The 17,068-nt window shown below is 40.7% G+C and overlaps 1 protein-coding gene across 8 annotated transcripts in view; it reads right to left on the bottom strand.

Annotated features, from left to right (window-relative positions):
• Positions 1-112: 112 nt before the first annotated feature.
• Positions 113-17,068, bottom strand: part of PECAM1 (platelet and endothelial cell adhesion molecule 1) — a 31,425-nt gene continuing 14,469 nt past the window's right edge. For 2 of the 8 annotated variants that reach the window (XM_059486083.1, XM_059486081.1), the window contains exons 14-16: positions 13,047-13,103; positions 6,205-6,227; positions 113-1,651 (exon numbers count right to left, since the gene is read on the bottom strand). In XM_059486083.1, the coding sequence (XP_059342066.1) occupies positions 1,619-1,651; positions 6,205-6,227; positions 13,047-13,103 (113 nt within the window). In that variant the 3' untranslated portion in view covers positions 113-1,618. The remainder of the gene's footprint in view (positions 1,652-6,204; positions 6,228-13,046; positions 13,104-17,068) is intronic. The other 6 variants (XM_059486082.1, XM_059486084.1, XM_059486085.1 and 3 more) reach the window with 6 other exon arrangements.

Below are 17,068 nucleotides of genomic sequence, written 5' to 3'. Positions count from 1 at the left end.
AGAAAGGGCATCTTCCAAATGCCAATCCATACAATGCACCTGTGGCTCATCACAAATAAAAAACTTCACAGGCATTCATTGCAACATGAATGTGCAAGATCCAGTGCAAAGGTCAATTCAGAGTTTTCTTTATTAAAATACCTTTTCACATTTCTTACACTAACGCATTTGCATGGACACTCACGGGATGCTGAAAGAACATTTGTCAACAGAAGAGAGCTATGAAGTCAGTCAGTCATGACAGGCTCATGATACAAACAACATTTGCACAGGGAACAATAAATTAGAAATATTAATCAGTAACTGGAGCTTGAAATTTTAAACATTTGGAATGGAGGTTTATATCCTCCTATTTTTGTGTTTCTTGCTGGTTTTGCACCTTTGATGCAGTGCTTAAAGCAATAATTATATATCTATATACAAACCCATGGCCTCTTTTTTACTATTTTCTAATTAAAATGAGAACCTTCTTACCTGTGGCCCAGATGTTGTAGGAATTTAATTTGCAGTAAGAAAAAGAGAGCAACTGCAATATCCAAGGCTGTCTGGTTAAGGGGTTGGAGGCAGTATTTTTTCTCTTTTGTTTTGTTCTTTTTTAAATTAATGCAGCTGAGATAAACATGGGCTGCAGGATTACATCTGTGTCCAAACTAGATCAGTGTTAGTGGTTTATCATGCTATAGAGAAAAAGGATTGTTATGGAATTCCATACTGGACAAACTGGACACAAGTACAACTTCAGACGTCTCATAAAATCAGAGGAATTAGGATTGTACATAATAGGATTTTCCGGTACAAACTCACTGACCTGGGTGTTTTATATCCACTCAATGAAAACTTATCATAGAATCATCCAAAATAGCTGTGATGGCCAATCATTTCTTGAAGAACCATCACATCAAATAAACCAACAAGCATCAGAACTTTTAAAGGGGAAAAGCAATTTAGCGAAGAATAAAGGCTGTTTGTGCCTCTGACAGAAGCACTGGGCAAAGTGTGAATCTCTGAACAGTTATTCAAGTTTTTAGGGAGCCCAGAGCTCCCTGCAGTGTCACGTCCCTGTGGGTTGTAACTGAGCTGGCTCCAAGCCTGGTAGCAGTCCAGCTGCTGCAGCACAGGGAGCTCAGCACGAGCTGCAAGGCCATGCCAAGGGACATCCATGGCTGGCCAGGCTGTGCTGAGCTCTGTTCTGCCACAGTGGGGGCACTGATAACCAACTTAGCAAGTTTAAAGCAAGCCTAGATATTTCTATGTCCTACTGGTATCACAGTAGTTGCTGCATTGTAGAAATCTACTTCTTCAGCTGTAGCTCCCCCTTTGTTTCCTTAGAGCATGATGAACTGGAGGCAAAAAAGGCAAAATTGCATTAGCAGGAGAAATTACAGATGAGAACCTGGGTCAGTGGTTTCTAGAGCCACTTTCCTATGAGAATTTTTATTTGTAATTTTTTTCCATTAAATGCTTTAGGAACATCTCTATTGTTCCTCCTAAGGAAATAAACTTTGAAAAGATGAGTCTGGCAAACTCATAAATAACTGCTGCAAAGCCTTTGGAACACTTGCAACATCTTCCATCTTATGTTGTTTTCTTCTCCCAGCTGATCTTTGAGGTGACTGCACTAGGTAGCATCAGGATGCCCATATATTCTCTGCTGGCAAAAAGAGCAAAAGAGAAAAAAAACAAAGTGTGAGTATAGCTGTGCCCCTACCCTCTGTCCTGTCACATATCCCTTAGAACCCTCCACAGTGAGCTAATAAAACCTCACTGTTCTCTGGGGAGACATTGGTATTATCTTCATGAGAGAGAAAGAAGTAAGACAGTGGGAGATTTAGAGTAACAATTACAAGCTAGACCCCAAAACTGTTAATCACCAACATCTGTAAGTGGGTGCTTACTGATAAAAGTTGGATTTTTAAGAGAACTGCTGGCACTAAACACACCTGGAGGTCAGATCCCTCATTTAGTAGGAGCCACAGTCAGACCACAGTGTCAGTCCAGGGGAATTAAAACCTTTCCCTAAGGGTGGTGTCTCACAGGGAACAATGCAGCACCTGAATTCTGTACACTGTGTTCCTGCAAGAGCCGTGCCAGGGGAGATCTCCAGGGAAAAGCCTGGCACTGGCAGGCACAGAGGGCACACAGAGCAGCCCTCTGCTCCAGCCAGTGGGAAAGGGCACAGAGAGAGCCCAAACTTCATTGTTTTCACAATATATGACAGAAATCATTCTGTCCACTGGGGATTCACAGCTGTCAAGTCTTTCCTGGTGTTGGTTGCCAAAGTCTCCCTCCAACAGTCTCTGCTCAGGGTACGTGGTGGCCTCTAACCTCAGCTCAGTCTGTCAGCACCGAGGCGCCTCGTTCCTTTTGTGGACTTACCCCCAAAGGATTTGCCCCATGAGTCAGAGGAATTCCTGGTTTATAATTCAGTGTTTATTTCAGAGTATCACCTTGTTTTTCATATCCTGACTGCCTGAAATCCCCTCCCCAATTTTAACTGGACACATCCTTCATCTTCCCTTCCTGTCTGAAACCATTGTGCCATGTTAATGTGCACAGTTAAACACAGGCCAGGTCCCCCTTGGAGCTGGCAATGGAAATTCCTTTAACACTGAGAAAATACTTTTGGGATCACTTGAGTAACATGAGAAAGTCACTGAATAACACCTAGGAATTCCTGCAGAGAGATGTAAATTGTACAGGTTTCTGTCTCAGAGGGCACATGCTGAGCTTGGACAAATAGGCACTAAAAGTACACAATGTCCTCATGTACTGCCAGTGCTCCTGAACCCCTAGGACAGAACCCAACAAACAAATACACAAACACATCCAGGAGGGAGCAGGAGAGGAGGAGATGTGAAGTCAGAATGTACTGCTGAGGTAAATTTGACACAATACCAATTAGTGTTTGGCGAAGTGGCTATCTCATTGTCAAGATATTTCCTTCAATATGTTTTCAGAAACTGGGACCATTAAATAACTTAGAAAGATTGCCAGCTCTGATTTCAGGAAGGAAACCTCCTCCCAGTTCCTCTCTAAGTAATTCATTTCTTTTGCAAATACTTCCTATGGATTGCATTTAAGATACAAATTTCTGAAACAGAGGAGATGGAGGGAAGCAACCTCTGACATAAAACTTCAGGTTCCTTTCAAAATGACCTAAAAATCCAAGACATTCAGGTTCAAGGTACTCTGGACTGCAAATCAGTCACAACCTGTACTGCAACTGAGCCTTTATATAGTTCAAGAAACTCAAACTTGGACTAATTATTTTTCTAAATGCATCACCTCTATTGACATAATATAAACCCTTTCAATGCACCTGTGTCAGTACACAGTGTTTACTAAAAGTCTGAACTCAATTTTGTCATGGTCTCTCAGTGAAGAAACAAAGTTCCTAATTTTCCCTGCTGGATTATATTTATTCTGACAGAAACTACATAGGGGCAAATGCACAAAAGCAGGACTAGCAACCATTAAAATGATTTGCTACATCTTCCATCTCCACAAAGCAGTTTTCTGGTATGCCCGAGGCATCTGGAAGAGCAATGATGCAGAACTGAATGCTAACAGACTTTATCTGAGCAGTGGAATGCACATTATTGGAATTTAGGGAGTTAAAAGGACATTCGGATCTGATGAGTCTCCACCACCATTACTGAAATAAAAAGGCTGCATATCCTCCCTGAAAACAGAGCTCTTAGCAAAATACTCCTCTGTGCTGTACTCCTTTGTCTCACACCTCTGGAACATCTATTAATTCCTAAAAAGAGTTGAATTCTGTAAGTTTTCTTGTGGCATTCCCTGGGATTCAGGTGCCAGCTGAGCAGTCCAGATCCTGAAGGCCCCTTCCACTCACAAATGAGGGAGCAGCAGATCAAATGCAACTTCACCTCAGAGCCAAACCCTTCATTTGGCTATCAAGAAGCAGAACAGCTGGGGAGGAAGTTTAAGCCACTTGATCACTTTATAAGGAGCATTTTCCTTTTCATGAGTAGGATCAACAGCTCCTCATTTGGACCAAACCTCTGAGATACATCACAGTTAAGCATGTGTGAAAATGAGCTACTGAAAAAAAAAAAACAGTTGCAACAAAATTATGTTAAAAAGCACCTTAGCAGCTCCCTGCCTCTTCTGTGTTCATCTGTGTGGCCTGTAAAGTGTTGAGAGACAAGTAGAGGGAATGGAAAATGAAGAAATTTTCGGTCACTTATTTGGAGAGAGAGGTGCTGCTTTTGTCACAGGCTTTATTGGGAACAGAAGTGGGAATTTAAGAAGCAGAAGAAAAGGCTCTGTTCTTTCGCTATGCCCTTTAAAGCACTAATAATGAAAAAAAAGGAATAGTTTCTATGTTAATACATGAACAGTACAGCTAAGGAGGGACAATGTCTCAGACATTAACTGAATCAGGCAGCTTCTAGGAAAACTCAAGCAAGATGTACAAGTGTTATAAAACTGACTTTGCTCTGGGGTGTTTCTGAAAATGAGATTAGTTTTACAGAATAACTACTTTTATTACCCTTCTACTGCTAACATGAGAGCAATAAAAGAAGCACAAAGAAAACACTGCCCTCAGCTGACACTTTTCTTCCTTCAATCTGACATTACTTCACGGATTGCCTGGTTTAGCAAGCTTTAATAGCCAAATTAATTATGAAAGTGATTCACACAGGGTGGTCAGTTTTTATTTGCACTGACTTTTTCTTATACTTCCATATTTTACTCACTTTTGGCCACAGGAAAACAAAAAAACATCTTTGTGTCCATTAGAAATTATGTAGGCTGTGGAAAAAAGAAGACAAAACCTCCTCCCTGAGCTTACACTTCATGTCTGTCACAGCCACCCTTGACCATTTTTTCTTTTGTGTTGGACAGGGACAAACTTTCTTCTGCATGACTCTCCAAGGAATGCCTGGTATAACCCAGGGGAGGGTTCAGCTCAACGTATTTTTAGAAAACTGAGAGCAAAGAATAAAAACAGATCTTTTAACTAAGAGAGACAATGACACTATAAACCCTGCTGGCCTGTGTTAATATGAGTCTGTTTATTGTAACACAATCTGTGACCTTCAGTGCACTGCCAGTGTCTGTAAATAATACAATGGGCTGCCTGTGTGTCCCATGGGGAGGGGAGTGCTGATGGAGCCTTTCAAAACTCAAATGGATGCCATGAGCTGACGTAGACTGGGCTATTGTGATTCTTATTTATGAGTCTCTCCTTTTTTTCTTCTTAAGTACAAGCTCCAAAGTCACAAAGTGGGTGGCAAAAAGCAACTGTCTGCTTAGTCTGAGTTGGGTTTGATAGCATATCTAACATTCATAAAAGTACTCCTGAAATGTGAGTTCCCTGCTTCTCAGATCTCCTGAGGGCAGAGGAACAGCTCATTCAACAGATTTCTTCTATTTAAAAAAATTCCATATTTTGCCACTGGCTTCTTAGCACTATGAAGCTGTTCACCACCCACAGAACATTGACAAAACTCCACATTTTTAGCTGAGATCCTCCATCTATATGGATGGTATTAGTCCCACTTCTGTGACCCAGCTATGACCCAGCTTTGTGCTCTGCAATAAAAACTGTTTGCCTTCAAAACTTCTTACAAGGTCTCAGTTTACTAACAGCCCTTGGAGTCATCCTACCTGCTCTACCAAAACCCAGGAGGAAACAGCCCCAGAGAGTGAACAGAAGGGAATTCTGCAAGTTGGGCTGAACCCATCCCTGTGCACACCTGAGGAGGGAGCTCACCTCTCTGGGCATCCCAGTCCCAGGGGCTGTGTGAGCACATTCCTGGCACTGCCACAGCCACTGGGGATGACAGAGGGCACTGCAGCAGCAGCTCTGTCCCCAGTGATGCATTTACAGGTGAGCAGTGTTCATCTGGAGCCATCCCTCACCTCATGCCACCCTGCCAGCGTTGGTGGCACAGACCCAAAGCTGTGCAGGTGACAATGATCTCCTGGGAGATGTTATCTGTGCACCAGCACCCCCAAACTCCAGTCCCTTCCACAGACTCCTAAAACCATTCTACAAACAGAGGATTGAAAGTCTGATCCATGAAACTAAATACAAAGGGATTGTCCCATATCTGTCCTGCAAAGATCCCAGCAACAAATAAACCACATCAACCCTTGAGCACCATCTCACCAGATGCACAATCACCTCAACATGTCTCTGTATTTAACTGATTGCATAAAATATATACTTACAGAATGCCTGTTTTCCATAGAATCTGCAAAATAAAATACAATGTATAAATTATGAAATGGCACCTTGCAGAGTGACCAGTTTTATGTTCCAGAAAATGCAGGTATAGGTACTTCAACCCTTTTGTTCACTTTGCAATGATGTAAAATTCCTACCTACAGCTAAGGTTAAAGCTCTGGGCTTTGAGCAGTATGCAAGTTCTAGTTTAATCCAAGTGCAGGGATGAGACAGACATTTCAAAGCCCACACTGAGCAGGACCTGTTTGGCAGCTCCCCTGATCATGTGCTAGAGTAGAATTCTCTAGTGAGGGCACAATCTGTTACTGGACAAGAGAGTCTTCCTTTTAGAGGCAAGTTCTCATCAGCATTTTACTTCCTAATCCAGTTCCTTGCCAGGAAAATAATGTATTGCAGAATTCCAGTCGAGGATATAATTTTCAGGGCAAAAATAACATCTTTGTTATATATAACATCTTTGTTGAAATAACAGCAAAGACACCTGACATTTTATTAATAAAAAGTTCCTTGTTCCCAATGAAAAACCTGAGGGCCAGCAAGCTCTTTCCTTTTAGGGTCAGTGAACTTTAAGACTGGATCATACACTTATTTAAAAAAAAAGTGGATTTAGCTACTCAGAAATTTCACAGAATACATTCAAATACCAAAACATAACTATTTCTTTCCCCTCTCAAAGTAACTCCAGTTTTAGGAGAGGATTTCAAGGGTTAAGAGTGCTCATCTGTATGTTCTGTTGAGATATTTCACATGTGACAAAAGTAAGTGCTGAATCTTGAAGGGTATTTTCTTGCAAAATATATCAGATTCACTGGAGAGAGGCTGTGTGAAGGAAATTCATGAAATGTTCAACAAAAGGGGTTGAACTGGGCCTTGGGTTAATCTTCCCTGTGCTTTTTATGTAAATGAAAGTTAGTTTCTCAATCTATGTTTTTTTATAATTATGTATTTTTTAAATGCAAATTTAAAAATCAGTCTTCCATAGACAGAACACTTATGCAAATTTTGAGAAGTTCCCTGAAATCACTAAATAAAGGGACATTATGCAGAGCACTATACCACTATTAGACTCCAATAAAAGTCTTTTAGAAACTCCCTTGTCAGCCAGCAGAAGTAAAAGGAAACTGAGTACAGGTGAAGGTCTCTGACATGGTACATTTGGAGTTTTCCACCCAGAACTTTTAGCCTAAGTAAAGGATTAAAAACTCAGGTAACTACAGCACCTCACAGCAGTGCATGAACTCAAATTCAGTACAAAATTGATCTCAGTGTTTGGCAAGATTGATCCACATACGACTAGACATTAGGAAACAAAAGAAGTTACATGGAACACACACAAAAGCATTTTTGTGTCCTGAAAGCCAACAGAATTGAACAAAACCACTGCTGAGCCAATGCTACATCAAAGCTTGGCTTTAAGTGGACAAAACCATACATAAGGTCTATGAAATGAGCATTAACAAGCTGTCATTTAGTCTCTGTCACAATGTATTGTTCTCACAGGAAGGAGGAAATGAGAAATTTTGTGTAAATTCCAGACTTCAAACAACGGGATGTTGGCTACCCAGGGCTTGGAGGTCACAGTGCCAGTGATCCTGCCTCCTTGTTACCTGTCACCCACTTCCAGACTCTGGGGCTTTCTAGCTGAGTGTCACAGCCCTGCCAGGAAATGTCACACTCTGTGTCAGGGAAGTGCTGTGGGAGCCTGGCTGATTTCTACAGGTACCACTCAGGGCAGCCACTAATAAAGGCACGGTGACACAGTGCTTTTGCTGATTCTTTACCATGTCAATCTTTTCACAATCTTTTTTATTTCATTTTTGTTTTAAAAAATAAATAATAAAAAAGAGGTGGTTTTACTTTTTTACGAGTTTTACTGTAGAACTGACAGATTTTTCATAACACCTTGCTTTCCCTTACTGCCAAAACTGGGGAATTGAGAAATGCTGGATTCTAGACACACAGAAAAAGCTCCATGTTTTGTGAAAGGAATCAGAGCTGAAGGTCTGATACTGGTGATTTCTAAAATATTCCCAAGTCTAAAAAAGGTAGGTGGTTTTACGGACTTCTGATGGATCTAAACTCTTGGTACTGCTTCTAGCTGATGCGATTTTAAATTCAAAGAACACATTTTTACAAAGAAGTGAATATAGCAGGAGTTTAAGACACTGTCAGCCCCACCTGCTCTTCCATTTCTTGCTGCTAGAGGTTATGGAGAGGAGAATATGTGCCTAAACAGCTGCAATTATCAATCCACCTCCAAGGCACCTCCAGCCCTGGTGGAAGCCAAGATGTCAGACCTTGAACCAAAGGTGCTGAGCTGCAGACACACACAAAGTTCTGCCAAGACCTTTACTGGAGCAGTAGCTTCCATCAGGGAATCTTGGCAGGCAGCTTGGGAACAGCTCTGACACGGGGCATGCACGTAATGCAGCTCTGCTCTGCAGGTTCAAGCAAGGTCAGAAGCTCCCTGCATATTTGTGCCTCACTGAAACCATCTGGCTTTGCCTGATTTTTGGCTGAAGCTGTTGTAAGCATTTGGCTCTGGAATCAATGTCTCACAGATCCAGGCATGAGTCTAGAATATGTCTAGAAGCCCAAAGATCCAAAGAATTTTTATACTGGAGAGAGGACAAGTTATTTGCCTGGCTCTGGACTGCCTGCAACTATCATGTGCCCCTAACACCTGAGTTCTGAGGAGCACAATGAATCCCCAGACCCTGTGAGTTCTTCCTATGCTGGAAAAGGATCCAGTGGGAAATTATTCTGGCTAAGATGTAGGTGTTAAGCCCGAGGCTCAGTAGCAGGAAAGTATTTGAGCAGATTTCCTGATTGCTAGAGCTGATTTCAAATAGATTTGTTCCAACCCTGTGAATGCAAAGGGGATTTCTCATGCCTCTTTCCACTGGGCTATATTTATTTTTCCATAGTACATTGTTGGTTGCTGTAGGACTCTTAGAATTTCCTGTCTCAGTGCTGCAATTGCTTCCAAAGTGACCAACTCATTTTTCCAGACTTAGCAGCATAAAGGCTGGTTCTGCATTTTGTTTGCTGGATTTCCACTTTCCTATAAGAAATTGGGAATTGTTATCTTGCAATAAGCCACAGTGAGCTCAGTCCAGTGCACATAAAATCAGTGCAAAGCTTATCACTGGCTTCTGTGAGCTTTGGGTCTGACACACAGCAAAGACAGAGTTCACTGAGGGAGAAAGACTGTACCAATAACATCATCTTCCACAGGAAGTGTCCTGGAAAAACGTGAGGAAATCTGTGAGCTGGAGTTGGCTGCAATTCTCCTCAGCAACACGAACAGGAGCCTGATTGCAAGCCTGTGCAATCCCAAAACCTGGGATCAACACTGAGGGAAGGGCTGGAGCTGAGATAAAGAACCAGCATGGAGATGCTTGGGCTTCCTGCCCCTGCTGCCCCTTGGGAAGATGAAAGGTGTGATGGAAATAAATCATGCCTGAAAGAGCCTCCACCCAGGCAGCTGAACTGGTGTGAGACATCCTGAGGCTCCCTCAGGAAGAGCTGCCAGCCTGGATCCAGCACAGCTACAGGAGGCAGCAGGGTCAGAGCCATTTTATCGCTCCTGGCAGCCTGGGGATTTGGACAATTGCCTGTTTTGCTGAAGTTTTAGACCATATCACTTCTTTCTGAACAAAAAGCAGCAACTTTGGAACTGGGCTGGGTATTCCTGGCTCACAACATGCTTTGGCCTTTTCACAGAGCAACCAGAGAAAGCAAAATTTTAAGGAAATCAGTTCACCCTGGTGAGCCTGAAGGACTTTTACACAAAGCTGTTACTGACCTGAATGGCACTCACTGACCATTCCCCAAACTGCCATTTGGATGTAACGTCTGATTTAAAGCTGAGGCTTGAAGTTTTTGGTATTTTATGTAAAATACTAAAGTAAGCCCATTGCTCTAGAAAAGGCTTAAAAACAATGCCCATGTAAACATCCTGAACACCAAATGTGCTTCTGAATTCAACTAATCTTTCAATAACAATGCAAGGACAACTTCTTATCTCACAGTTGCTAACAGAGCAAAGTGAGCAGCATCCTCCTTAAACTCTCATTACAGCAGAGGAAATCCAGCATCCAACCAACCAGAGACTGACGTTATTTGACTTTCAATCAAAACATACCTGACTAGAATGGAATTTCACAAATCACCTGCTTTTCCCACTGCAAATGAGTTAACTGTAGTCAACCACCTGCAAGTCTTCTGGGAGTTAAATGTGCATTTGAAAGTTTGTTCCTGTCTATGTAAATGTAAAACCACCTCCTGAGTCCTGGCACTCAGAAGGAGGAAAACAGCACAGCAGGGAGGATGGGGAGTCTTATCCACAGTGTGGTGGAGGCACTCAGATGGCAGAAGCAGGAGAAAGCATAGCCAGCACCAGGAAAATAAAAAGAAAAATCATAATGACAGATGCTCAGCACACTGCCAAAGGCCTGGGAAAGATCAGAGCATTATCAGCACTATGGGCTCCTGGTGCAGATTTTGGATAAGAGCAAGCAACAGCTACAGAACTCAATAACAACAAAACTCTATAGCAACAGCTACAGAACTCAAAATACAGGAGTTGGTTCCTGCTATGGCATCTGCCTTACTGGGGGTAGCAGTGAGAGTTGTTAGAAGAATGAAGAGCAAAAATGTTTTAGCTCAGGCACAAAGAACTTGTCAGACATAACAAATACTGAGTGTCCTTCAGCTTCCTCTCTAGTGCACACAATTTATGGAATGCACAGAAACCCCTTCGTAAGACAAAATTGCTTATGAAGCATTCAATTCTAATTAAACCACAATAGTTATCTACAAACAAATAATAATAAAATGTTACATAGGTCTCAGGGGTTAAATATGTCAAACTGTGTAGTTGACACCAATTCCTAAACTCATGTGATTTCCCCAAGGACACGTTTGTCTGAATCATTGCCTTCCTGAAGCTGCTTGTACTCCTGGGCTTTTGCTCAAAAATATCAAAGAATAGAATGGTAAATCAACTTCTGCACCCACTAGTCATGTTCAACATCTGTCACAATTTGCATCATTTAATATGCTTATATTAATAGATATTAAAATAGAATATTTCATAGGGATCCTCCACTGCATTTACACTTTACCACCTCACAATCACACAGCCTATGAAAAATCCAAGGTAGTGTTACATTAACTGTAAGCTAGCACTGCACTGCTGGGTGATGCACTGCTTATCTAATTGAAACACTTTTCCTGTGTATCAGTCAGGAAAAACAGACGTGATTGAAACAATAAACTGGCACTGTGTTTCCAAGAATAACTGAAGCTGTAGAATGTTATGCCTAAAAGAGCAAGTGGACTGCAAGATTAAGGGGTGTTTGCAGAACCTCTGCTTAATTCAGCTCAGAATTTCAATCATATCCCATTTTACCGAGTTCCCACTTTATGGTATTACAGTCTTTTAAATGATCTTTGAATTTCAGCTCTGCTGTACCAACCTGGAGTTTGCACCCTCTGTTATGTGCCACAAAAAAGCAGGGCTGGTGAGTGGTGTGAGAGTCACCCTCACACCTGGGCAGAGCAGGTGGGGGTAACACAGCAGCTTCTGCAGCTTTTGATAGGTCCAGTTCACACTCACTGGAGAACATTTCAGAACATTTGTGGCCTTGGGGCTCAGCCCTAAAATAAACTGAGTTTTTTCTCTTGGTGGTTCTGCATGATGTGTCTGGCCACACTCTTAAGTGTGAAAGATATTCTGATTTTCACTGCAAGGCTGTGAAAAATGAGTACACCACACAGGCACAGCACCAAGGATTCTGAAATTCCTTTGCCACTGTTGTCACTCTCTAAACACTTTGCCTTAATGCATGACCTAATCTCTCTGTTTATTCAGCTGTAAAATGGAGATAAAAATTGCCATGTAAGTCCTAACAAGGAAAAATTAAGTAATGTTTTCTAAAGTACATGGAGACCCTCACAATAAAAGATTCCCCAGAGATATACTGTGTCAGAGGTGGGAAATGCCTTATAGAAAAAATAGAAACTTAAAGCACAACCAAAAATTAAAAATGGCACACAATAAAGCCTGAATGGGGACAAAATATGAATGGCTTGCAACCCTAATATTTACAAATCTAGACTTCCTAACACAAGAGAGGAGAGGAAATCCTTTCCAATTCAGACTTTGACAATCTATGATGAAATAAATAATGAAGTAAAATAATCTTTTAAGGCACTGTCTCTGAACTGATTAGTGCCAGAACATTTACAGACAGTAATTGCCAGCAAGCTGCCACTGCCCACACACAGGTCTGTGTTAGAGGAGCTGCTGAAATGATCACATTGCTGTAAAGGCTTGGAGAGGCTGCTGTTGGGGCCTTTATAGATATTTGCTGGAGTTACACCCAAAGCAAATGGAATATTTTATAGCATGTGACAAACATGGTCAGTTCAGAGACAAATGTTTCTCTTGAGCAGTTTGAGATAACAGGACCTAGAATCCAGATCCCTAACAGGGATCTTGATTCAGATCCAGATGTATGGCCTAAATATTCAGCAGATCCAGCACAAATGGGCTGATGAAGTAGATATTACAAATATTAATACCATTGATTTACAAGGAGCCATGAAGATGTCATGCATTTTATCAACTTCTGTGATTTTGTAGCTGCACTTTGGTATGTTCCTATCCAATGTGACTTGCAGCTCTTCTTTATTATGGCAATTATATTCTAAATATTCAGTCTAAATATTATCTTATAAAATATTCAGTCACAAATTTATCCCTAACCTCTACACACACGTTTCCTTAAAGTGTTTAATTTTTCACTAGCTTACTTACCATTATTAGTTTTTCTGATTTCACTATAAACTGTTTCAGTCCCCTTCTGTTCAGGAGCTGGAAAATGTATTGGCACAGAATCAATATATTTTCTTTTATTGTTTTCTTTTTTTCTTTTTGTTTGTTTTTTGTTTTGTTTGCCTTATGAAAAGCTCCTTAAACAAACAGAACACACTTTTTACTTTCAGGAGAAGCAGCTACATAAGCAGCAATGAGCCTGTGGAGTCTGTGTGAAAAGTAAGCACAACCCCCTCCCCAAACCCAGCCTGTAAGGGTCTGAGAGAAGGATGTCTCCTTCTATGTAAAATTGATGATGAAAATCTGCTTCCCTTTCTAAATTTGACTTCAACATCCTCCTAATCTTCTTCTGAACTTGAACCAATACTGCTTTAATTTCACAGAGACATCTACCACTGGAGAATGGTTTCTCTGGATCACTTTGAAGAGCTTCTTCAATTTGTTCTAAGGATTTAGGGATCCTAGCCCTGAGGAGATCTATCACTTGGAAGACTAACATAAAGCCTTTTGGCAACCAGCCTGATTAAATCTTAATGGCAAAAAAAAAAAAATTAAATTGCTGCGCTTTGGGAAATGTCTCAGAAGAATATTTGCAGACTTCACACTGCACAGCTTCCATTCATCTGGGAAAGGTCTCCTTTTGACAGAGAGGCCTGAAAATAGCAAGAATCATTTTCTCTGTGGTCAGCATAAACTTCTGGTCAGTAGGAGAATAGAACAATCTCCTGGATTTATTGTATGGCTGTAGTTTAAAAATCCCTGGACAATCAAAGTGCTCCAAAACTGTGCATTGAAAATCACTTTCTTCTGTGGACTTTCAACAAACCAAGAACTAAATGTTTCTAATTAAAGTTAAATTTTAAAAAAATTAATTGTTGTCGCCTCTTTGCAAAAAAAAAAAAAAAAAAAAAAAAAAAAAAAATTAAATTTCTGGATACAGAATCCTGTGCTTTAGCTATTAAAAATCCCCAACATTTAAAGAATTCAGACATAATGATTTGCAGACTCAGAGTCAGGACTTACTGTTCTGCATTGCCCTGAAGAACCCAAGTGTCTCTGGCACCACATTCTGATTTGCCAAAGCTAATTCCATTAATTTTTTGGTTTTAAATTCTGTTCAGCATCCTTTAAATGCTGTGAGCTAACACATCAGAATGGAGTTGCAAAACTGCTATTAATTTAAACAATAGCAGCTACATTTCCCCAAGTGTCTAATCACAGCTTTCAACCTTGCAGCTTTGGCATGAACTTGCTTTGCAAAATAATTTTAAGATCTCAAGGCATATTTCAAATGCTTACAGACTACTGTTTAAATGATCAATTCAGTTTCCACTGAAGTAAGAATTAATCTTCTTGGAATTTTAATCAAAGGTAGCTCATTTTGTTTAGGACTCTTTTTTAGCAGGTAACAATCCTAAAATTACTCCAATTGACTCTGTGCAAAGACTTGGTTTGAGGCATTTCCTTAGTTTGCTTTTTTATTTTTATCATACCCATTTCATTATATTGTGGTATAATGCCACTGCCCATGTTATTTCCTTTGTCAACCTTCCAAAAGTCATCCTAGCACTGAAAAAATGCACCAGGAGAAATTACTTGGATGATTTGACATTTTGTTCCCACTAATTTTATAATGTTGCCACCCTGCAGATAATTTACCAGATATAAAAGTAAAATAAGGAGAACATTCTTACTCAGCCATGATTAGCAGTTTCTGCCTTGTCACTTCAGGGATATTTCCTGATCTGACTTTAGCCCCTGCTTTTGGTTTTGCTCAGATTCCCAATAAAGGGTTTAAATCACCTTGCCATCTTTTTTTCTCAACTAAGCTTTAGAAAAGACAAGCACTGTATTTTTGTCAAGCATACAAACTTAGTAAGTATTGAATTTAATAACTCCAGATAAAAGTATTCCAGCAATTAACAGATAGCTTAGACATTACTTGAAAAACAGGGTAAAACAGTGTTTTCAAATGTAAGTAATTATTTACTGATAAAGACAAGGTGTTCATCCTTCTACAATAATTTCAACTTTGTTTGAAGTGACATTCAATCAATCCCAATTCCCAGAAGTGACAAAAAGGCAACTGCTACAGCTTAGATACTGCAGCATTTATTGCAGTAGCCTTTCACAGTACATAAAATATGACTCTCCTGCTCCTGAGAACATTACTATTGACATTGACAACAGTGGCAGGAGGAACAAATGATGGGAAAGACAAATTAAATTGAGGTTAGGCCAGAGAGATCAAAGAAATCTGCAGTTCCTCAAAAGGCAGAAGGAGTCAGACTCTGTGTAGCTGCTGGATGAACAATGCGTGCCCAGAGAAAAGGTAAATGTGATTTGCTTTGTCTTCCTTCAGAAAACAGGAGGAATCAGAAGAGGGAAAAGGGATTTGGAGCAAGGTGATAATCTGAAAGTTCTGTTCCCTAGGAAGGGCTGGTCATACCCACACACAGACAGGAAAGAATATTATGACTGGGAACAAAACCTTACAATAACATCAAGGTAACAGAAGTATCAGCAGCAGCCCTGTGGCCAAATTCTCTCTCTGGGTGTACATGATTATTATACAGGAATATTAAGGAACTTGGCTTTGCTTCTCTTTTCCCAAGAATAAATCTCATCCTGTTTTCATTGTGATAGGCAGTGCAGAGCTCAAGAGATAACTTGGTTTCATACAACTTCTTCTATTTAACTGTATTTAAGCAGCATCCTCAGGATGCTCTCAGGGAGGAACACATTAAATACTTTCAGTGCAGTTTCCATTTCCATAACCAAAGCACTCCACTGTGTCCTGGGGCAACAAAGGAAATCGATCAGGGGACTGCTCATATCTCTGTACACTCCAGCACAGCTCAGAATTACAGAATCTATCAGTGTTGTGTGCCATGCATAGGTCTGTAGCATGAGGCAGCACTCAATTAAAATCATCTGATCTCATTTACAAACTATGGTAAACATTATTCTGTGGTTTAATGGGGTTCTATCTACAGAGCATAGATAATACCTTATTGCTTAGTCTGATATACAGGAATAGTGTTATATAGGAAGAATGGATGAAAATGCTGTTTTTATAGGTGTTGATCTTGAATTTAATAGGGCTTTTAAATTAAATCATGCACTATGATACATTACTGTTCTACACCATTGTAGAATTGTAGTGCACACTCAGAAACAGTTGGAACAATTATGAGCCCTATTCTGAAGAAGAGTACAACAACTCTGGTCCTTCAAGGCAGAATTGAGCAGGGGTGGGTAAATAGCCTGCTTCAAACACAGGGAAGAGAGACTCTGTGATGAATGATAGCAGGAAGTGAAAACACAAAGCACAGGAGGACTGGCTGTTCCAGGAGGGCTTGGCTGCCAAGCCTGAAGAGTGAGCACTCTTGCCCAAACATCTGTGCCACCAGCTAAACAATCATGTCTTTGGTCTCTGCAATAAGTGACTAGTCCTTCCTACCAGGAAGGAGGAAATTTATCCATTTCTTTCTCAGTCTGCCTCTCATTCAGCTGAAGCAAAGAAGCAAGAGCAGAACATAAACTTCTCCTGCAGGGTTTATTCACTTTAACCAACTTGGAGCCCTTTGCAAATTTCTGAAAGGTTTAGCAGCTTTCAACACAAGGCCATAATGGCATTGGAGTTCTCCAGATGACACAGAATGATTGAAGTGGGCATAAATTTCCATGGCTATTTCTCCTTCAAGGCTGCAGACACGTACCTCAGCCCCATGCTCTGAGGTCTGGTTACTGCAGGGAGGAGGACAAAGTTATCTGGGCATCAATATCTCATTTCTCTGTTCAAGGTGCCACAAAACCCAGGATGGTCTCCAGGCCTCTCCAGACTAAATCAACACTGGTCTCCCTTCTCTATCACAAGTGAATTACAGCTTTGACCCTTCAACCAGTTCCTTTACAAAGGAGGAAATTCCACTGGTTTCTGTTCTCCCCATTACCTTACCCTGTGGCAACCTCAAGTTGCTCTCAGTGAATTTGGTCTCTTT

The sequence above is a fragment of the Ammospiza nelsoni genome, chromosome 19 (genome assembly GCF_027579445.1).
Source record: "Ammospiza nelsoni isolate bAmmNel1 chromosome 19, bAmmNel1.pri, whole genome shotgun sequence".
NCBI classification, from domain to species: Eukaryota; Metazoa; Chordata; class Aves; order Passeriformes; family Passerellidae; genus Ammospiza; species Ammospiza nelsoni.
Note: the sequence above shows the minus strand (reverse complement) of the source record. Positions and strands in the feature narration are given on the sequence as shown.